The sequence below is a fragment of the Phyllopteryx taeniolatus genome, chromosome 1, assembly GCF_024500385.1.
Source record: "Phyllopteryx taeniolatus isolate TA_2022b chromosome 1, UOR_Ptae_1.2, whole genome shotgun sequence".
NCBI lineage: Eukaryota > Metazoa > Chordata > Actinopteri > Syngnathiformes > Syngnathidae > Phyllopteryx > Phyllopteryx taeniolatus.
This window is the reverse complement of record NC_084502.1, coordinates 13,237,442-13,260,331: the sequence shown is the minus strand read 5'-3', so window position 1 is coordinate 13,260,331 and position 22,890 is coordinate 13,237,442. Positions and strand designations below refer to the sequence as shown.

At 41.3% G+C, this 22,890-nt stretch overlaps 2 protein-coding genes across 6 annotated transcripts; one reads left to right on the top strand and one right to left on the bottom strand.

Annotated features, from left to right (window-relative positions):
• Window positions 1–1,089: 1,089 nt before the first annotated feature.
• On the top strand, window positions 1,090–20,525 carry LOC133477971 (F-box only protein 6-like). Of its 2 annotated transcripts, XM_061773427.1 has the most exons (7): window positions 1,090–1,463; window positions 4,802–5,048; window positions 5,127–5,241; window positions 5,311–5,406; window positions 5,956–6,091; window positions 6,219–6,307; window positions 19,305–20,525. In XM_061773427.1, the coding sequence occupies exons 1-7, from the start codon at window positions 1,398–1,400 to the stop codon at window positions 19,327–19,329; spliced, it is 774 nt and encodes a 257-aa protein (XP_061629411.1). In that variant the 5' UTR covers window positions 1,090–1,397; the 3' UTR covers window positions 19,330–20,525. The 2 variants fall into 2 exon arrangements, with proteins under 2 accessions (XP_061629411.1, XP_061629403.1); XM_061773419.1 differs by lacking the exon at window positions 19,305–20,525 and having other exon boundaries at window positions 6,219–8,178.
• LOC133477984 (cell division control protein 42 homolog) lies at window positions 8,219–22,206 on the bottom strand. 4 transcript variants are annotated; one of them, XR_009788539.1, is made up of 7 exons: window positions 21,931–22,206; window positions 16,461–16,597; window positions 12,011–12,083; window positions 11,835–11,944; window positions 9,813–10,010; window positions 9,063–9,720; window positions 8,219–8,639 (listed from the first exon to the last, which is right to left on the bottom strand). XR_009788539.1 is itself a non-coding variant. In XM_061773455.1 (7 exons), exons 2-6 carry the CDS (start codon window positions 16,563–16,565, stop codon window positions 9,097–9,099), a joined length of 576 nt encoding a protein of 191 aa, XP_061629439.1. In that variant the 5' UTR covers window positions 16,566–16,597; window positions 21,931–22,202; the 3' UTR covers window positions 8,219–8,639; window positions 9,063–9,096. The 4 variants fall into 4 exon arrangements, 3 of the variants coding, with proteins under 3 accessions (XP_061629439.1, XP_061629429.1, XP_061629419.1); XM_061773455.1 differs by having other exon boundaries at window positions 9,063–9,186; window positions 21,931–22,202; XM_061773445.1 differs by having other exon boundaries at window positions 8,219–9,720.
• Between the last annotated feature and the right edge of the window lie 684 nt (window positions 22,207–22,890).

Below are 22,890 nucleotides of genomic sequence, written 5' to 3'. Positions count from 1 at the left end.
GAGGGATGTCAGAGCACAGGACAGTTCTTTTGTTTCCCACACAGTTAAGAATAAGAATCCTCTTTATTGGCCAACTATGTTAAAAACAACACAAAGAACTTGTCTCTGGTAGTTGGCGTACTCTAGTACGATAGCAAACAAGCCAATCGAACAAAATATACATTTAAAACATGAACAGAAAAATACAGTCACTAAGTTATTTAAGGTGATGAGCGGTGTGGTAATATTGCTGCAACAGCCATTGTGCAAATGATGCAGTTGTTCCTTATGGGTCACGATAAATTCTTTGTCGGCATAAACAACCTGATTTGGTTTTTTTAAACCATGTTTTGCATATCAATAGCATAATTTTCTGTCACTTAAAATGTAATCATCACAAAAAATACCAATGCGCTTGCTAATAATTGTATTATTTTCTTAAATCTAGTCATCGGCAAAGGTTGAACCGAGGCAACTGGACTCTTGTTTGTTCAATTTGATGAAACCGTTCAAAAATGACTTGGCAACCGTGCTAAAGGCCAACGATGCCTGAGTGACACAAATACTTCTCACCCCAAATGAGTATTGTAATTATGTTTTTAAATATAAAGACGGTATCAGTGTCACGTGAGGATATCGATCCACATCCGCTAATACTGTCAATATGTTTAATATATGCAATACAAGAAAATATGTTAGAATGAAGCATGCAGCTATGCATGCAGCCTTTTAAAACAAAAGTATTTGCGTATAGCCAAATTGACAAGAGGCATTTTCTTTTTTAAAGAATTAACTACAGTAAAAAATAATGCCATTTTAACGGTGTAAATTGTCTCGTGGCTTGTTAACCTCATATAGGTGTATTTCTGATCAATTCATGTATTTCTAGTAAATGAGAGGAACGCGTGGATTCACCATCGAAGCGAGCCACGAGATGACACACCCGGGGGGGAGGGGGGGGGGGGGGGGGGGAACGAGATTTTAAAGGGGTGTTACAAATACAGTACTTCGTCTACCGGGCGGGCGGAGTTAGCAGCGTCGCTGAGGATTCGGCTTCGCTTACATTGGCTCCGACTTCCGCCCAGCTCTGGTACTAAAAGCGAGGTAACTAATTACTGACAGGGATCGGAAAGTCTTCTTTCGTTTTGATAGGCGAAGACTCTTCACCGAAAGTGACCACCGTGATTTGGAACTACATTTAAAGGCATTTTTCTTGAGTGTGGAGTGAGACAATAGCATACCGTAGCTACATTTACTTCACCTCAAGAATAGCTTTTCTCTCGAGCTGCACTTCCGCGTCGACTTTGTTGTGGAAATACACTAAGGTCACATTACAGTTGACTTGTCAGCGTCTCCGGTTCGACTTTCTTCAGCTTGTAAAGACGTCGTCTATGAGGTGTGAAGTGGACTTATGATGGATGCAACTCCCCTCTGATCCCGCCGATTCGATTCAAAGTCCGTCTGCCGTTCCCACCATGTCAAAGGTAGATGTTGGTGCTTCATACATATATCTATCATACGTGAATCGTAAAGATCCGATGAGTTTTTTCCTGGAAGAGGGGTCGCCGTCGCCGACGTCATCGGCGGTAATTTCTGAATATTACTCCGCGAGTGCAATGGCCTGAGGTTCCGCCTGTGCGCTCGGGACCTGCTTTGGGTATATCACAAGAGTTGACGAGACCAGAAAGGGAAAAAAACTTACGCCGCGTCTGCTGTTAAGAAGTAACGATACTCTTACTCCGTTACAATGATCTAAATGTCGCTCGCTACTTTATCAATTATTGCTTAGTTAGCAACTATTTCGTGGGCGAGACTACGACCTTGACTTCCGCATTGGGCACCGTTTGTGTCAATCCAATTTACGCACTAGTGACGTTTAAGTCTAGTTCACCAATCAAACGGAACAAGGAAGTCACATGATCTCACACAACGTCTTCCATTGGGCTTCCCAGACACAGGTATTCACGTTAGATAAGCCTGCCCCGCTGATTGTCGTGCGCACGTGGCGGCCATGTTGGGAAGGTCGTCGTTACCATGAAGGCAACGGCGCGTTACTCGCGTTTACATTTAGACGAACGAAAACAACAGCTTTCATATATTGTAGTATTTGTCTGGTACGGTTTTCCCAAACGTGGGTATTTCGGATCACTTATAACTTGAGAAAACAAGTTCCTGGAGGATGCATTTGGGATTAGCCTTTAAAATTGGTAATAGTGAAAAATTAAGTGAAACAGACAATGATTTTAGTGAATTCTTTTCCAGAATGAGAGTGCTTAAAGAGGAGGATGCTATTCATGTGGCACAGCTTGAAGCTGGCATCAGGCGCAGGTGGAGATGGGCCTGGCTCAAGTTGGAGGCCAAAACAAAAAAGCAAAGAAATGAGGCAAATTTAATTTTAATCTTAAATTTGTACAACCCCAATTCCAATGAAGTTGGGATGTTGTGTTAAACATAAATAAAAACAGAATACAATGATTTGCAAATCATGTTAAACCTATATTTAATTGAATACACTACAAAGACAATATATTTAATCTTCAAACTGATAAACTTTATTGTTTTTAGCAAATAATCATTAACTTAAAATTTTATGGCTGCAACACGTTCCAAAAAAGATGGGACAGAGTCATGTCCTTGTGTGTTTGGGACATACTTGGCAAATAAAGATGATTCTGATTCTGATGTTTATCACTGTGTTACATCACCTTTTCTTTTAACAACATTCAATAAACGTTTGGGAACTGAGGACACTAATTGTTTTAAGTTTTGTAGGTGGAATTTTTTCCCATTCTTGCCTGATGTACAGCTTCAGCTGTTCAACAGTCCGGAGTCTATGTTGTCGTATTTTACGCTTCATAATGCGCCACACATTTTCAATGGGAGACAGGTCTGGACTGCAGGGAGGCCAGTCTAGTACCCGCACTACCCGTAACACGTGCAGAATGTGGTTTGGCATTGTCTTGCTGAAATAAGCAGGGGCGTCCATGAAAACGACATTGCTTGGATGGCAGCATATGTTTCTCCAAAACCTGTATGTACCTTTCAGCATTAATGGTGCCTTCACAAATGTGTAAGTTCCCCATGCCATTGGCACTAAACACAGCCCTTTACCATCACAGATGCTAGCTTTTGAAGTTTGCTTCCATAACAGTCCGGATGGTTCTTTTCCTCTCTGGCCCGAAGGACACAACGTCCACAATTTCCAAAAACAATTTGAAATGTGGACTCGTCGGACCACAGAACACTTTTCCACTTTGCATCAGTCCATCTTAGATGAGCTCGGGCCCAGAGAAGGCGGCGGCGGCGGCGTTTCTGGGTGTTGTTGATAAATGGCTTTTGCTTTGTAGTAGAGTTTCAAGTTGCACTTACGGATGTAGCGCCGAACTGTATTTACTGACATTGGTTATCTGAAGTGTTCCTGAGCCCATTTGACGATATCCTTTACACATTGATGTCGGTTTTTGATGCAGTGCCGCCTGAGGGATCGAAGGTCACGGGCATTCAATGTTGGTTTTTGGCCTTGCCGCTTCCATGCAGTGATTTCTCCAGATTCTCTGAACCTTTTGATGATATGTTGGACCGTAGATGATGAAATCCCTCAATTCCTTGCAATTGTACGTTGAGGAACATTGTCCTTAAACTGTTGGACTATTTTCTCACGTACTTGTTCACAAAGAGGCGAACCTCGCCCCATCTTTGCTTGTGAATGACTGAGCAATTCAAGGAAGCCCCTTTTTATACCCAATCATAGGGCACCCACCTGTTCCCAATGAGCCTGTTCACCTGTGGGTTGTTCCAAACAGGTCTTTGATGAGCATTCCTCAACTTTCTCCGTCTTTTTTGCTACCCACCTGTCCCAGCTTTTTTGGAACGTGTTGCAGCCATAAAATTCTAAGTTAATGATTATTTGCTCAAAACAATCAACTTTATCAGTTTGAACATTCAATATCTTATCTTTGTAGTGTATTCAATGAAATATAGGTTGAACATGATTTGCAAATCATTGTATTCTCTTTGTTTAACACAACATCCCAACTTCATTGGAATTGGGGTTGTACATCAACATGTATTTGAGCGGTGTAAATAAATGTTTTTCTGCGTGAAGAAAGTGTATTTATTTTGCCTAATTGTACTCTTCAGAGTCTTCCATATAGCTTAATTTATGTTAAAATCAAAAACATGGATCCCCCCCAGAGAATGTTTTTTTTTTTGTGTCACCTTTTTCATGCCTTTGGTGTTTGTATTTTTCCACAGCTTTGGTTGTTTCCATCGAATATTTGTAACGCAGGTTTCACTGTGATTCCCATTCCTTTCACAGGGGAGGAAGCTAAATTGAAACGAGAATGCTGAAGAGATGACACTGGACTAAACAGCTGGGTGAATGTGAGATAGTGTTGGGGGGGAGGGTAGCAGATTTTAAGTGATAGAAGTGATCAAAATACATTTGTCATGGAAAAAGTGTAATACTAAAAAAAGTGGGGATTTGGGGAATGTTTCACAAATTAATTTATATCACTTAAATTCTGCTTTTTTTCCAATCTGACATTGGATAGGAACAGTTTGAAGTTGGAATGCGAAAGATGAACATTTTGGCTGAATGTCTCATTCACTAGAATTTTAATTGAATTTTTTGGGGGGTGGAAAAAGTGCAAAAACTTGGACTTTTTGGAAGTGGAAAAACACATGCCCAAATCTCTGGAATTTGGTGAATATTGAAAATTCAAACGGGTGTGTGTGTGTGTGTGACAAATGTAGCTGTGAGGTTCATGTTGGTGCTTTGATTGTATTTGGGGTTATCTTATTTCTGCTCTGTTCTCTTCAGGTCTCTGTTCCTCTGGAAGTCCTGGAGGAGATCTTCTTGAATCTTCCCCCTCAGCAGGTGGTCCAGATTTGTCGGTTAGTGTGCCGTCAATGGAAAGACATTGCTGACAGCCAGTCTTTATGGAGAGACCGATGCAGGAGAGAAGGTCATCACCTGCGCAATGCTTCCGAGGTACCCAAGGACTGGAGGTTGTTTTACTTCTTGTGCAAGAAGAGACGAAATCTTCTCAAGAACCCGTGGGCAGAAGGTTGGGAAAGAAAAGAGGCCGATGTTGCTCTGCTGTGTTGAACTTTTTCGTCACAGTTGTAACCTTCTGTTTTTCCAGATCAAATGAGAGGTTGGCAGATTTTGGAGAACAACGGTGACCGATGGAAAGTAGAGGGTGTCATGGTGGCACATCCAAATGAAACCATCAAGAACAGCTTTGTGACTTCATATGGGTAAGTATTCACAAGTGAAAAGGTAGAACAATGGCATCTCCCTTAACAATTTCATCTGATTTTCTCCAGCATGTGCAGGAAGTCCCAGCTGATTGATTTGGAGTCGGAAGGTTACAAGGCATCATTTATGGATCACTTACAGCCAGACATCAAAATATCTGATTGGTGAGTGGAAATAGACACAGGCGGTATTTGTTTAGTCCAGAAAACATAATGATAGCACATCCGCCTCACAGTTCAAATCTGGCCTCGCCTGTGTGGAGTTTGCATGTTCTGCCCGTGCCCGCGTGGGTTTTCTCCAGGTACTCCGCTTCCCTCCCACATCCCCAAAACATACGTGGTATGTGAATCGAAGACTAGGGGTGAATGTGATTGCTTTGTATGTACCAGTTCAGGGTGTTCTCCCACTTCTCGCCCACAGTTAGCCGGGATAGGCTCCAGCATAGCCGCGACCCTAGTGAGGATGCGCGGTGTAGAAAATGGATGGCTCATTACCTTACAGCTACTCACTTAAAGAAATTGTTTTCAATCTTGGTCAACTGTGGGCCTGTGAAGCCCTTCAAGACTCCTAAACGAAAATGGTGTTTGTCCATGACTGTTTTTCCAGTTCCAAAATTGATATTTCATAACATGAGTATTTTGCCAGTCAGGGCTCAACATTCAACCTGACCCTTGGCTTTTCTTTGGTACTGCTTGGCTGGTGTTATACGATAGGTATGCCCCTCGATGGGACTGTGGCTGTCAATACAAAATCCACGTGGAGCTGCTGAATCAAAGGAAGAAGCCAATTCAGATCTTTTCTCCCGAGGAGATTTATTTTGAGCAGTGGAATGACGGTAAATGGAATCAGGTATGAACACTGCCCGCGCATGTATTTGACTCATTCAACGATGATTCGAGGAAAATACAAATACAGTAGACGCAACAATGGGGGGGGGGAAAAAAAAATGTTTTTTTTTTTTTTTTTTTTCTTTCAGATAACACACGTGTTCCAGAACTATGGGCCAGGAGTGCGATACATTCGCTTTATCCACGGAGGCAAGGACACGCAGTTCTGGGCTGGATGGTACGGCATTCGCCTTACGGACAGTTGCGTTGAGATATGTCCTGCGATTGACACATAGTCTTGGTTTTCGCTTCATGTGATGTGTGTCAGAAAGATTCCAGGACTGGCGTCACGAAATATATTTCAAATCTGGACTATTCCCCTCGGAAGTAATCCCCCTGCATTTTCCCAGCCTTCTCTGAAACGCCTTCATGCACTCCTGGAATGATTCTTCCGGGATCTGCCGCAGCGCCATCGTCACGTCAGCCACATCTTTAAAACGGGTCCCCTTGATGATCCCCTGAGGTTGGGAAAGGTGGGGCAAAGTCACATGAACCCAGGTTGAGTGAGGTTGCTCCTGAACGGCAATGTTTTAGTCATGACACCAGTCCTGGAACCTTTCTGACACACCTCGTTTATGCCTCCTGCCTGCCATTTGCGTAATATTGCACAAATTCTGCAAATATCACAATGTCACTTTGGGAACATCTTTTACCACTAGGAAATCCTATGGTATTTTGGCTGGCATCAAGCCAAAGAGAGAAGACGTAAAGCTTAATATTTAATTCATTGAAGTGACTTAACATATACAGTGGTGCCTTAAGATACAAGTGACCCAACTTTTTTTTTTTTGCTTCGACTTGCAAGTGCAAACTCGAGATACGAGCGCCGTATGGCAGCAGTGACCTGACCTCACTTCACAGCAAGCAGCAGTTTGGCAGATAGTGAAAAATTTAAAAAAAACTTTGCCATTCCCACTTAATTTAATGGCATACTCATGGGCGTATATTCTTTATCTTCTGCGAAGTTACTAATACTGCAGCTTCTGAGTTGACCGTCTCCATGTACATTGTACTTGTATACATGTATATCCGTATGGTTGTATTATGCTGTTCCCAAGTAGCCACACCAGAAGCAGCACAATCACAGTGAATTAATCATAATGCACAAACTGATTATTTATATTCTATTTGATTAGTTCTATGTTTTATAAAGTATAATATTATAGTTAGTTTCTTTATTTAAAAAAAACACTACAAACATTTGTTTAGGTTTTTTTTGGAGGCTAAAATGGATTAATAGCATTCACATTCATTTTAATAGGAAAAGATGATTGGAGATGAGTATTTTGAGTTACAAGCTGCACGATAGTCGCAGAATGAATTCAACTCTTATCTCAGGGCACCACTGTATTACAGTTTGATGGAAGGCTAACATATTAGTCACTCTGACTAGCCCACGACGCAAACTGCAAAATATATTTGGACTTTGTTTCAAGCCAGTTGTCTTCAAACATTGTCTGACATGACAGTTTTTGTTTTAATCTGGATGCTTTGACTTTATGGATTTTTTTCTTATTTGTTATGACCCATGATGGCTTCTGTGAACAGATACATGGCAATAACCCGCATCAGCAAGTTCTGTTGTAAAGACAAAGGCATCTGTTTGCGTGGAAGGCAGTTAATTAGTAAATACTGTTGACAAAGACATGTTGATGTACAAAGCTACGACCTTTACATGTACACTACATCCTTCTGATTATCCCAATACCAAAGTCCTTGTTTTGACGGGCTTTCTTCCTCCAGTCGTATTCTACAGCAGCCAAAGTTTAGACCCAACACTATACGTGTAATTTAAAACAAAATGGAATTAACTGTGTGGAACGCTGCAAATACTTAAGATTTATTTATTTATTTTACTTGAAGAAGTGATTTTATTTTATTGCTCACCCAAAAGTATAGAATGTACAATCCTTGTCTTGCCACCAGCCATTATCCTCAGTATTTAGCAGTTATAAACTGCGTATTGTATTCCAAACATTAGCTTACTTTTCAGACTGATCCAACTTGTATATGTATGTGATGAATGTGTAATAAACACATTGCACTGTGTGAGTTGAACTTTCTAAACCATTAAGACAGACAACACAACGTTTTCAAAATACTGGTTTATTGTGACATTTTAATCACAAGGAAAATACAGTACAGGTTGATGTTAAATTGAAAAGGAAAAAATAAAAATAAACCCATCTTCCGATTGGAATGAACACTTTCTGGTCATTTTATTTCAGCATCACCTGAACTTCTCTCTTAACTTGCATCAGTAATGCACACTTATCAGTCAATAAGTTATGATTTATTCCAAGCATATGTACAAATAAATCAAGCCCTCATCTAGGAGTGGCGATAGTACAAGACCAATGCAAACACTTTCTGGCATTTAAAAACCTTCACAGGATCTGGAATCAAAACACTTAAGTTTTGTAAAGAAGTGTGACACACCGTCACTATCTGATGTAACGTAGCCGTGTCGGCCATCTTTAAAAAGCATACGCTGGCCTCGTTCTCTGCACCTACAAAGTGAAATATCAGCATTTGTGTTAAGTATTCAAGATAAATACAACTTTGTGTGTGGAGTGTTCACACTGCAATATAAACTGGCATTGTTAGCTAAAAGCACTAATGGGTCAACTAGATCTGTCCCAAGGCTGATTTGGGGGTTTTATATTCATACTCTGATTGAATGAGCAACTAAACGCACTCAACTACTCTGTGCATTAATTCTGTAGACTTAAATGAAGCGGAATTGTCTAGACGTCCCCTACTTTTTGATATATTTTTAAAAGTCATGGTGTGAGGCCATTTCGAAGTATGAAGTCAGCACAAACCGCATCAATTCTTAACCATGCTCACGCTGAATATGTATTTAGGTTAATTCAGGCAGGAGGCAAATATTTCATGAACTTTCAACTTGTGGTGGTCTGTGTATTGCTAACCTAGGAAAGGGTGCGGAGAAGGCTGAGGCCAAACTTAGAGCAGAACACATTTACGTCTTTTCTTAGGTTCGGGGGGCTCCAGGGCGGCCAGTATTGCCTCATCAAACACATTCTTTAATCCTTTCTGTGGAAACAAGACAGTTTCAAAACAAAGACAACACGACATCCGCTGGGAACTAACAGCAAAAAGGAAGCGGAGGAGCGATGTGGCGAGGAAATCAGATATTCCTTTATTCAAATGACATGAGACACGACTCCCCCATAAGGGAAGCAGAGGACGGGAAGACAAAAAAATCAGTAGAAAAAGAACGTGGAGGTAAATGCTTCTTAGGGTACAAATGACACTAGAAACAACCAGAATTCTCTGTGACAGAGACATGCATGCAGGGAAGTAGAAGTGAAGTTTGGCACTCTTGTCAGATCAGGCAGCCTGTGTAAGTGTGATTAGGCCGAGTTGGAACGCAAGGACAAAATGTTCCCCAACATTTCATCTTAGTAATTAGCTTGACGTTTTCTTTACAATGAGTAAGCAGCAGACGATTGAGAGGCAAAGAGAGTCAGTCAGACATCAGAACAGACAGCATTTTCTCTTTCTCTGCGTTTCAGGGGGCTCTAAAGCGGCTAGGATAGCCTCATCAAATACGTTCTTGAGTCCCCGCTAAGGAAAGAGGGAAAACCAGGAAAGACAGGCACACGACAGTTAGATAGAGTTGGAAAGGCAGCTGCGGTCAGCTAAACGATAGCACTCACCTGCGTGAGGGCTGAGCACTCCACATATTTGACCGCCTTCAGGTCACGAGCCAACTTCTCAGCTGTCTCCGGGGTGATGGGCTTCTGTTTGTTCTTGGCTAACTTCTCCACAGTGGAGGGGTCATCGCGGAGGTCGATCTGAGTGCCTACCAACAGGAACGGGGTCTTGGGACAGTGGTGGGTGATTTCCGGGACCCACTAGAGGAGGGAAAAACGACATGAGCCTTTTACATCCAACTGGATACACCACAATTATTTGACATCAGAACATTCAAAGTTGAACACAATGTCCCTGCGCACACTCATGGCCGACAACGAGGCGTTCTACAGCGGCCGGACTAGTCCGAAGGCCCCGTCGACATGCCGGCCGGCTGTCAAGTCGGACTTAAAATAAAAATTACCCTCCTCGCTATTCCGCCTTTTCTGCGTGACAACGAGGCAATCTGAAGTGGCTGTGCGAGCGGACCATCCGAAGATGCATTTTCCAGGTTCAGGCATAGCTAGCTAGCTAGCTAACTGCACGTCACAATTGTGCTGGATAACCGAACAAAGGTGCTCAAGTTCTTATATAGCGGAACACGGGCAACTCATGCCAGGGCCAAAGTGTGTCACTCGGCTGCCGTTTTAGCCACGCAGAAAAAGGAAACGGAACCGAAGAGTTGAATGCGATATCTACAGAGCTGTTAACTAAATAGTTCTCAGTCTTTGTACATTTTCAACATGTATACCAGACGATTCAAACCCCCCAAACCTCAGAACTGTGAAGCATACACTATGTGCTAACCACTCGTTAACTTTGCCGCCGCTACTTGAACCACAGGTTTTACTACTAACAAACCATTTGTGTACATTCATATAACATTTAGACACTCTCTGTAAAATGCCAGGTCAACTTCTTATTTGCACGTTGACCAATACTGTACATACAGAAGACTTAGCAAAAGAAAAGCCCCAATCTTGCCACCGCACCCAATCCTGTGGGCGATCTCTGAACAAGATGCTGGAAGAGAAAAAGAGAGCTGCTCCTTGCAGTAATGTGGAAAGACCGGTGAGACGCAGCAGCTACCTGAATGGAAAAGGAGGAATAGTTCTCTGCATAAGCAGGCTGGAATGTTGTTAAAGGTTCTGATTCACACTTCGCCGAATTTTAATACATTGGGAAACTATTTTAGGTAATAATTATGATAACAATATTAATCTAAGTCAACATACATCCCAAATCATCTTTCCCCATTGAAATGGAAATTCCATCTATGCATTCCAGCCCCCCCCCAAAAAAGTACCCAACAAAATATTTTCCTGAGGAAAAGTAGTACTTGATATTTTACTTTCTATAAACATACAATAACGCCATCTAAATAGAACGTAAAGAATTGAAAAGAAATGTCACACTTTTTGCTTTGTTTTCAATGGACTTGCTGTTCCTTTTGGTGGCACGATAATACAGACCTACAACTGTAAATCCAGACTGGAGATGTTCCAGCTCCTCAGCAGTAATATTAGTCATTTTTTGCAGAGGATCAATAATATATGCCTGTGAGTATTGTTATATTATCTGTCCACAATTTATTCAAATGTCTGTTAAAAGGTTCTAGCATCGCCAAATAGATGCTACCCGTTAGCCTGGATGTAGTGTTTCTCCTTATGTGTTAGCAGCAGAGTTAACGGCTGAGCAATGTGTAATTCTCTTTGCTTCATGTTTAGTTTAGCAGCAAACTTCAACGAGGAGTGTCAATAAACTGCATGAAGCCTCTTTTTGGAAGAACTGTCCACTAAATATATCCGCAATACTGCTGCTTACCAAGAGGTGAATTGAGTCACTAGTCACCAGAAAGCGCTCATATCTCAAGTTTGTGCTTGCAAGTCAAAGCCACACAAATTGGCCAAACTATGGCTTTTATTTGGGGGAGAAAAGAAAGAAAGAAAAAAAAAAAGTTGTGTTTGACTTTAGAGGTTCTGCTGTAGTTGACAGAAAGTAACTAGTTGGGCAAATGGGGTGCAAGCAAGTTGAAACCCACTCACCTTTTCTTTAACATTTTCAAATGAGGATGGCGAAACAACTGAGAAGCAGACTAAGAAGACATCCGTCTGTGGGTAGCTTAGTGGTCGTAACCGGTCATAATCTTCCTGACCTGTGAGGAGATGCACCATTAAGTAAAGCGCCACTTGATACAATTATTTAACTCATTTCAACTTACCTGCTGTATCAAATAAACCAAGGGTGTATGGTTCACCACCAATCATAACAGTTACTGCATAGTTGTCAAACACCTGGTTGAAAAAAAAAAAATGCATCTTGGTTTTACAGGCCAAATCTTACACCAGCTGCACACCCAGCAACGCCGCTGAACTAGACAGTCGCAAACAAATAGATGATTTGATTGTGAAAAAATACATACAAAGTTCACACGTGGCAGCAAAGTAGGTCATTTCACAAAGAGCACACACACACACACACACACAAAAACAACACTGGGGATAGTTTCCACGGGAAAAAAATGAATAAGTGAATTTGTGAATAGTGAACTATGAGCATGCAATATGGATTATTGGTGCTATGGTTTAGCGACAGCGGGCGGGATCTCACTTGGAACTAGGGCTGCACGATATGGTCCAAAACCATTAACTGTACATTTTTTTAAGCTAGATCGCAAAACACGATATATCTTGATATTCTGATTGCTCCCGTAAATTACGAGATGTTAAAATCAACCTTTTGATTCATAAAATAACACCAATATAATGAATCAAGAAAAAAAGTTCTCCGTTTTAAACGGATAATAAAATGCATGCATAATAAAAGGCATGCATGCGCACAGGAGTTTTCTGGATGAGTGGGGGAGTGCGCCGCGTACTGCGAGAGGCGCACCAGCAGAGAGTGAAACAAGAAAACATTACGTGAGGATGTACCTGGTAGAAGCGATAGTCATTTTATACAGTGGGCCAAACAAGTATTTGCAATTGTGCAAGTTCTCCCACTTAAAAAGATGAGCGAGGCTTGTCATTTTCATCATAGGTATACCTCACCTATGAGAGACAAAATGAGGGGGGGGGAATTTAAAATAAAAGATCCAGAAAATCACATTGTCTGATTTTTAAAGAATTTATTAGGAAAATGAGTATTTGGTCACCTACAAACAAGCAAGATTGCTGGCTCTCACAGACCTGCAACTTCTGTCCTCCACTCATTACCTTTATTCATGGCACCTATTTGAAGTCGTTATCAGTCTAACAGACACCTGTCCACTCCAAACTCCACTATGGCCAAGACCAAAGAGCTGTCAAAGGACACCAGAAACCAAATTGTACACCTGCACCAGGCTGGGAAGACTGAATCTGCAATAGCTAAGCAGCTTGGTGTGCAGAAATCTACTGTGGGAATGGAAGACAGACAAGACCACTGATAATCTCCCTCAATCAGGGCCTCTACGCAAGATCTCACCGCGTGGGGTCAAAATGATCACAAGAACGGTGAGCAAAAATACCAGAACCACACGGGGGGACCTAGCGAATGACCTGCAAGAAAAATTTGCAGGTTTGGTTTTGGTAAAAACTCAACTTGTCGTGTTTGGAGGAGAAAGAATGCCGAGTTGCATCCCAAGAACACCATACCTACTGTGAAGCATGGGGGTGGAAACATCATGCTTTGGCGCTGTTTTTCTGCAAAGGGACCAGGACGACTGATTCATGTAAAGGAAAGAATGAATGGGGCCATGTATCGTGAGATTTGGAGTGAAAACCTCCTTTCATCAGCAAGAGCATTGAAGATGAAACGTGGCTGGGTCTTTCAGCATGACAATGATCCCAAACACACCGCCCGGGCAACGAAGGAGTGGCTTCGTAAGAAGAATTTCAAGGTCCTGGAGTGGACTAGCCAGTCTCCAGATCTCAACCCCATAGAAAACTTTGGAGGGAGTTGAAAGTCGGTGTTGCCAAGCGACAGCCCCAAAACATCACTGCTCTGGAGGAGATCTGCCTGGCGGAATGGGCCAAAATACCAGCAACAGTGTGTGAAAACCTCGTGAAGACTTAAGGCCTCTTTATACTCCCGCGGTCGCACGGCCGACAACGCCCACATTGCATCACGTGACCGATGAATTGCCCCGCGCGGCCCCTCTGCGTAGCTTGCCACGCACACGACAAAAATAGTTGCTGTGCGTCGAACGCCGCGGAGATCATCTCTCGTGATTGGTCCGTTTTAGTCACATGCTGTGATGACGTACTCCGCGTGCCCCTTGGTTCTACATACCATCTACGCCGCCGCCGCCGCCTTCTCGATCGGTTTTGCAGCATCATTCAACTTATCATCTGGTCATCTAGGTCCATTTGTTCTAGCAGTCACTGTTCCACGGTCGCCATTGTTGTTGCTTTGTTCCTTGTTACGGAAGGGAAAGTAAAAACGGCTAGCGGAAAAAATGCAGAGGAAACTCCACCCTGTGTTGTCCTAGCCAATACCAGCAGTAGTGAGTGACACCCTCGACATGGAGGTGAACTGCAGTACATTTTCAAAACTGCGAGCGTGGGTGGCACTCGAGTATGAAGGCAAACTATGCGCCGGATAGCCGCAGTGACGTCAGCGCGGTCGCCGTCCGCGCGAGTATAAAGAAGCCTTTACGGAAAACGTTTGTCATTGCCAACAAAGGCTATTTAACAAAGTTTTGAAATGAACTTTTGTTATTGACCAAATACTTACTTTCCACCATAATTTGCTAATAAATTCTTTAAAAATCAGACTGAATTGTTTTCTTCTCATTTTCTCTCTCAAAAGTGAGGTATACCCATGATGAAAATTTCAGGCCTCTCTCATCTTTTTAAATGGGAGAATTTGCACAATTGGTGACTGACTAAATACTTTTTTGCCCCACTGTACGTCTCACACGCAACAACCTCCGATCGAGTATACATTGGAACCTCGATAAAACGGAACCCGATTTAACGGATATCGGATAAAATGGACCATCGGGACTGAATCAGAATCACCTTTATTTGCCAAGTATGTCCAAGAAACACACAAGGAATTTGTCTCCGGTAATTGGAGCCACTCGAGTACGACAACAGACAGTCAATTGACAGAGAACACTTTGGAGACAAAGACATTGACAAAAAAAAAAGCTGAGCAGTAAAGGGTTGCTAGTTATCTGGTAATGCCGGTACAATTATTTATTTTTATTTTTTTGACAATTGTGCAAAAAGATGCAGAGTCCTCGAGCGCTTAGAGCAGTTCGAATGACTAATATTGCAATAGTCCGGTGCAATGACCATTGTGCAAAGGGCGTCGAGACTTCAAGGAGTGTATGCGGTTTAAAGTGACGAGTCGTGCGATCATCTGGGACAATGTTGATTGTGCAAATGTTGCAGATACTCCTCAATCGGTGTGCAAATGGAGCAGATGCTAATCTGGCGTGACTGGCCAGTATTGGTCAACACCAGATATGCAAATAGTGCAGCGTGGCGAGACGACGACAGTGAGTGCACGAGTAATATATAATTGGCCCCACAGAAATGTGACAACGAACTCAAGTCAAAAAATTGCCAGCATGTTGTAATGGGATTGTAGGTTAGGTGTTCAAGAAGTTGACGGCAAGAGGGAAGAAGCTGCTGGAATGTCTGCTAGTTCTAGTTTGCATGGATCGGTAGCGCCGACCTGAGGGAAGGAGCTGGAAGAGCTGGTGACCGGGATGTGGAACAATGTGTCCAAAAATATTTTCCGTTTGTGACTTAAAATGCCGCTGACAAAGTCTGTTAGTTCAAGAATTGGCCACTGTTGTTTACTGACACTGTGGCATAACGCAGGCAGAGAATGGGGCTGACGTATTTCCGGGTCACAGATATACATAATACTAGATACTCCCATGCCTACGTGGCAGCCATGTTGAATGTGGGTCATTGACGTGACGCCCATGTGACAATGGTACATCTACTGTCTATTTTAAATAGAATAGAGAGAGCGTGTCATAGCTGCAGAATTAACTCGAGTACAAAAGTCTTTGGAGTCTGGAACATGCTTTTTGGGACAGTAACATTTTCTTTTTTGTTAAGCCGTTCGCCGTTGGCAACAGATTTAGAACTAGAAATTTCCCATGGCTCATGAAAGCAACTCGCCTACGATGAGTACTGTACGTCAACAATGTCACCATGACCAACCAAGCACACCGGCGTCGTAGGTTTGGAGAAAATGTGAAACTTTCAAAACATTTTCAAGGTATTTTAATATTTATTTACAATAACTTTGTACTGAACTGGGCGTATCAGGCCAGGAAAAAATAACCTACAAAACAATTTCGTACTGTACAGAATATGGGTGCATATAGCCTAAAAATAAATAAAAAACGCACAATCGGCTATATCAGACAACAACCCCCCCCCCCACACACACACTATAAGTCCATTCTATCGAGGTTCCACTCTATTCGATATATCCCCCACCCCTATTTAGAACCTGTAAACATTTTTTGTTGTCAAAATCAAGTGAACATCTGTGCTGTTGCGACACCACTCACTTGTGATTCATTATTTGGAATCGCAAACGAATTGCAGCCGGTCGGCAAATCACAGAAACAAGTTGCAGAACCATGTGGTCACGTCGCTTGGCGTGCGGCTAGCTTTATTTGTCTGTCATCAAGGACCCATGCACAAACGCATACTCACTGTTGGTACATATTCAGAGGGGAATTTGTTGGTGGTGTATGAAATCAGTAGACAGGTTTTTCCCACTGCTCCATCGCCCACCACCACACATTTGATGGTCTGCATCTCACTTCCTTGTGTTAGGGCGGCCGACAATTCTTAAAAATGACAAACATTACATTTTAATAAATCAGATTAATCAGATTTCAAACATAAAAATTACAACTCAGCACTATTTTGCACACAAACATCATCATTGATAGATTGAATTGGATAATTAATGTGCAGACTAGTTTTGGTTTCTATTTTTTGCAAATGTACTTGTACATTTTCTCTTGCATGCTATTTATGTTACTTATATCCACAATTGCTACTGAAACGATGCACATTTCCCTATTGTGGGACTAATAAAGGTTATCTTAATATTACAAACATTTATGAATAATACTGTTGTACTTTTAACCTGCCAACATTCTGAAGTCACGTGTCCAGTGACGTACTACAGTGAACCCTCGCTACTTCGCAGTTCGACTATCGCGGATTCACGACTTCGGATTTTTTTACAGTGAATTCTGCATGCTGTTTTTTTGCTGATTGGCTACGGTAGTGGAGACCAATTTGGACTTGCTAAATTTAAATTAGTGTTCGATTGCTAGCAGTAGGACTCTAAAGTGCCTCCTGCTTGCAAGTTTTCTCCCAGACATAACCAACAACGTCGACGAAACGTGCTGCACTGACAAGGGCACCTGAGGTCACACCCAAAAGGCAAAGTAAGGTGCTAACTATCGAAGGTGGCATGTCTGTTTATAAGAATCTTCTCGCCCAGAAGAAAAAACAGCAGCAACAAATACCTATAACTACGTAGAAAAGAACGCTACAGCGGAGCGGCGTCAGAACGGTCAGAGTACGCGTGAAATACGTGCGAGTCACAATTAATAATTTCTTGTTTCCAACCTCATATGTTGTTCATTCAAATTGTATTTGTTATTTCTATGTCATCATTATTTGTCAGAAAATGTTTACATTTTTATTTCTTAAAACAAATATTTGGGCCATAAAACAGGTTTTGACCGTTGTTTCATTATACAATATTATTCTTAATAATAATAAGTACAACAATGACAATAATCTACTTATTTTTCTTACAAAGGTTTGAACTTGGAGCGTGTTTAAACAAGAGAGAAATGTGAGAAAATATTGCTCGTGAGGTTCACACCCTTAAAACACATAGTATAATAATTCTAAAAACTAAAGTTTCCTACTTTGCGGATTTCACCTATCGCGCGTTATTTTTGGAACGTAACCCCACACGATAAACGAGGCAACACTGTAATTAATTTCCGATTCAGGCGCGATGTCCTGTGTGGACGTGTATTATTCTATTAAGGGATGTCCCAATCCAACTTTTTCACTTCCGGTCCGATATGGATATTGCAGCCTTGAGTTTTGGCCGATAACGACATTGGTCCAATAGGATTTCAGCAAAACTCATACATAATTTAAATATTTTGTAGGATGGAATGTTAGAAAAGGCTTCAACAAGTGATGTTATTCAAACAGAGGACAATAATCAGCAACAGTAGGTATAAGGAAAAACTGACCCATTTATTATTAACCAATGGGTTACATAAAATAACTGTGGTGCACGTCTTGACTAGGATATACACCATCAGAATTTTTGGGGCCGCTCACCGATCAGCAAGTTTAAAAAACGGATAACCGATCACAAGATGTAGCAATGTATTTATTTACACGAGTTGTTCATTTATTGCATATACTTGTGTACTGTATACTGATTATCTTAAAAAATGTTCTCGAGCATTTTAGACAAACGTTAAAACATCAATGACCTCTAGGGGGCATTCAAGGATTGGCCAATAACATAGGTTTATGTCAAATCAACATTACAACATGACAGAAAAAATGGGTGCTTACTCAAATTACTTTATTGAAATGAAATGACTTTAACTAATACTGTTAATGACATGCGTACTCTAACTTTCTCACTGTCCCGGCTATATAGACAGGTGTTGTCCAGAGTTTGCGCCCGTTTGGCTTTTCCTCCCCCTCACACGCTGCGTTGCTTGAACGCAGGACGCTCCTCGTGTACATTCTTCAAGTGCCCGATCAAATTTGTTGTGTTGAAGGATTTAGATGACATTTCCCACGATGTACTTCAGTTGTGCACAGACAGCAAATAACTTGTTTGTCTGAGGCACCGCAAAATAGTCCCACACCGACGATGCGTTTTTTTCACTGACAAGATAGTAAAAAACTTTATTGGCTGTCAGATAGTTACAGTACTACGCCACAAGACACTTGGCAAGGTTAAAAATGAACTAGCTTTTGGATTCATACGCAACGGCGACGTGGAGTAAATATATTTGGCGGAGTCGATGGATGACGTCATTGATTGGATCGGCGAATGATGACATGAAAGTCGATCGGCCGATCAGCATAAAATGCTAATAATCGGCTGATACCAATAAAACCGATCAAATTGGTGTAAAGTCTAGTCTTGACCTCTGAGGGGCAGTGTGATCCACACAAGATACACACTTGCAGAGTATAAGTCACAATCGAACATTGTTATAATTTGTTTTTCAGAGTTTGAAGAATATATGCCAGAGTATTGTCATATTGCCTGTTTGCATATGTTTATTCAATGTTTGTATACAATTATTAATTATTTTGAGAGATACAAGTGCCGTAAGTTCAATGCTAATTTTCGTTAGCTGGTCAATGGTGTTTTTCATTCATTGTGTTAGCTTTGAGCTAGCGATTTTTGTGAACAAAAACGAAATAAGAAACTGATGTATTTGAACATTCAATAGGTGTAACTCTTATGTGTGTTTACTTTTACAGTGAACTTCAAATGGCGTGTCAATAAACGACGAAGCAAGCAACAGTCACTCTTGCTCCTTGCTAGTATGTTAGCGCCTTGTTGTGATCACGTGGGATCTGCAAGCCATCTGGGCGCTGCTGGACAGAGGTGCTGGTGCTGGTGCTGGAGCAGAGCACGGAATGGAGTGCTTGTATAAGAGTGGAAAAATCGGAGATGTTAGCTCCAGTCCGAGCCGATCCTTGTTTTTTTGCTGGACATTGGACACCCCTATATTTTATAAATCTCTATACACTTACTAATTAGCCTGTTATTTTGTTATTCAAAGTTGGTTCCTCTCTGTGAAAATCTGGTTACAGCCAGACCTATGTGACAAGTGTACTGTATCACCAAATCACTTATTTAGATGTTTTTTGACTGCATGTAACGATAGCTTAGCAATTAACATGGCTTTGAGATTGGCTTCGTCCTCCCTTCGTGACACTTGTAAGAAGCATGGTTAGAAGTGTAGTTTATTCACTACCATGGAGGCGATGATCGGTGACTTACAATGCGTTGACACCGGACGCAAAGAGAACTAACTTTCGCCGTGGCTTGCCAGCCAGGGGGGCATACTAAAGTAGCGTGCACCAAGCAGCTGTTCAATGTGGACACGTCCATAATGTCAGGCGCTGGATTCCCCCCCCCCCCAATATCCGGAACAATCAGTGTTACGGTCGTAACGAGTCAACGTTCAGTTATTTCCGTAACAAAATAGGGACTTTCTGTAACACTTGACAGCTCTGGGAATGTTTGTATCAGCTGCTGACTGGCTGTCAGAAGTGGTCCGCAGTTTTCTCTGTTTCACTGCGTTCGTGTTATTTAAAGACTTTACACCGATCTGATCGGTATCGGCCCATAATTAGCATTTTATGCTGATCGGCTGAGCAGCTTTAATGTCATCATTTGCTGATCCGATCGATGACGTCATTGATTGGCTCCGCAAAAGACAAATTCCTCGTGTTTTTGGACATACTTGGCAAATAAAGATGATTCTGAAAAGACATTTACACCACATCGCCGTCGTGTACAGTATATTCGAAGCTACTTTATTTTTAGCCTTGTCGCGTGTCTTTTGACATAGTACTGTAAATATCTGACCACCAATAAAGTTATTGAAAAAAAACATGTCGGCGGTGTGAGACAGACAATACGTAATGCCCGGATCAGACTACGAGACAAATTTGGTCTTTCACGATTGCACTGTGTCAGACTACTGCAATAAAATCTTGTATTCCCATACCACCGCATCCCGTTTTTTACGATCACTGGGCTTCATCTTGTCAACTGAAACGTGACCGGATACAAATAAAAATGACACAAAAAATGGATACATTAATTACTGTATGTACTTCCTGCCATCAAGTAGAAGACCATTTATCATTTGTTCTGTCTGTCAAGTATATACAGTAAATGAACAAGTCATTTAAATAGACACATTGCTCCATCTTGTGATCGGATCAGTGATGGGTTATAGGTTTTTTTTTTTTTTAAACTCGCTGATCGGTCCGAAAAATCCTGATCTGGTAAAGCCTAATTCTCAAGAAAGCAAGTACACGTGTTATAATACTCAGGTGAGAATTTTTAGTTGACAAACAATGTTCAAAAACTTCTAGGTGAGGAAGATCATTTTTCAAATCCATAAGTGCATCTTTAATGTATATCTTTCTATGCTTCTGCCAAATGCAATGTAAACGGACCGATCCGCACACATTTATTTGGCCTGGCCGCTGGTTAGGGTTAGGTTTAACCTGGTCTCCTGTGACGTTACTCTGTCCCGCCATGGTTACTCATATTTTCAATCGCTTCAACTTTCCTACATTTATTCCTTACTATGTATTGTTGTTCATTCTCTGCTCTTAATTACTTTTTTAGGTGTGTTTTGTTTTTGCTAGATTTTCTGATTTAACTTTGGATTCATTAATTAATACTGAATAATTAACATAATTCTGAATATAAAACAAGCTTTCCAACGATACCATTATCAACTTTTTTGAAAATAGGATACAGATTAAGAAGGTTATGAGAGTTTGAAACTCAAATTTACCCCAAAAAAAGTCACACTTAAAATCTTGAGTCCCATTATCTTAGCCAAAAATTGGTGCATTTTCACTTGTGTTAGGGATTCATGACTTTTTACAGGAAAATCGCTGGAACCGCTTTTAAATAACTGTCTGATGTAAAATATAATCGTTGTAAATTTTCACATACATCAAACTGTACAATTAAAACAAAATAGCCACATTTTTACCAATTAACTTCAATTAGTGGAATACGTCCCTCCACAAGATCTAAAAATCAACAAACGTTAACGTCTGCTCAATAGAACGAACCAACGCGAGGGTAATCATGTCTTTGTCGAAGTAGACATCCTGAAATTGAACAAACGGTGACGAAAAACAAACAAGCAAAAAGTCTTCTGTCGTCAAGCTATGCTAACGAAGCTTTAGCTGTTTGGTTTGCTAGCTGCGCAAAAGGCCGAGTAGCCTTGGCTGAGTTTCTGTGAAAGGCTAACAGGAATTCACGGATAAGTAAGTGTTTTTCTCTAGTAAGAGCCACACACAACATTTGTTGTCATAAATAACGCCGTTAAACGTAAGCATGACTTACCTGCGGCCCTCGGAATGACCACTGGCTAGCACTAGCTTAGCTTCGACGAGACCGGGCGTTGGCACGGAGCGTAAGTTGGCTCACTACTTTAGTGCTTCCTACTCATCTGTTAAACTAGAAATAATACAAGCGGATATCGAGAGTGCGGAGGGGAGATGCAATAGATAACAGTTTTTAAAAATTACATTTACATTTTATTTAGGTTGTTTTTAACGATCTTTCGTCGTGTTTGTCATTTGTGGTATGTGTTATGTACGTAGTTGAATGAGGTCGCGTTGCTGTTGAGCTTTTATTTCGAAAGTGAGCGTTCATGTCCTCCAGTTGAAAATTGACCACGCGGTTAGTTGGGATGACGTCACCTTGCGCACTGACATTCCTTGGATTCTCAGCTGAATATGAGCACTTCCTCCGAACGCGTACATACGCATTGCGAGCCCTCACAGAAAAGAAAACTACAGTGTAAACAAATGGGCACATAAATGCATTTTTTTTTCTTTTTATTTCGAATACTCATTCGCTGAACAGCCGAAGAACTGTTTAGGTTTGGAAATCCAAACTGAAGCCATAACCCTGCATAAACTGCTTTCTGCCTAATCTGCTGTCATCTCACTTTGCACTTTTAATTCTGCCTATTTGTTGTGATTTTATTGTATTTTATTTATTTAACATATGACTATTTTATTCAGGAACAATCCACCAGTAAAGGGACGTAAGATGGAAATAGCCATGGTCCCCAAGCTCGAATATTTACATTTTTATTATGGATTTTCAATATACTCTGTTCCTTTTTTAAATCAACTTCAAACAACTGCAGTGTACACCGGTGCTGAGAGCGAGAGAGAGAGCGAAAGAGACAACGAGAGAGAGAGTGAGTTGAGTTGCATTTTGACTTATGAATAAATACAATCAAACATTTGAAAACAAAATGACTGTTTATTTAATGCACGCGCATAAAAACAG

Bases quoted from the DNA above. Each gene is read 5' to 3' on its own strand.
- LOC133477971 (XM_061773419.1), top strand. From the start codon at position 1,398: ATGCAACTCCCCTCTGATCCCGCCGATTCGATTCAAAGTCCGTCTGCC. The intron at 5,407-5,955 runs GTGAGTGGAAAT...GTTATACGATAG, and splicing joins GACATCAAAATATCTGATTG to GTATGCCCCTCGATGGGACT. The intron at 6,092-6,218 runs GTATGAACACTG...TTTTTCTTTCAG, and splicing joins ATGACGGTAAATGGAATCAG to ATAACACACGTGTTCCAGAA.
- LOC133477984 (XM_061773445.1), bottom strand. From the start codon at position 16,565: ATGCAGACCATCAAATGTGTGGTGGTGGGCGATGGAGCAGTGGGAAAA. The intron at 12,084-16,460 runs GTGAGTATGCGT...TTTTTCAACCAG, and splicing joins CCTCTGAATATGTACCAACA to GTGTTTGACAACTATGCAGT. The intron at 9,721-9,812 runs GTGAGTGCTATC...CTCTTTCCTTAG, and splicing joins AGTGCTCAGCCCTCACGCAG to CGGGGACTCAAGAACGTATT.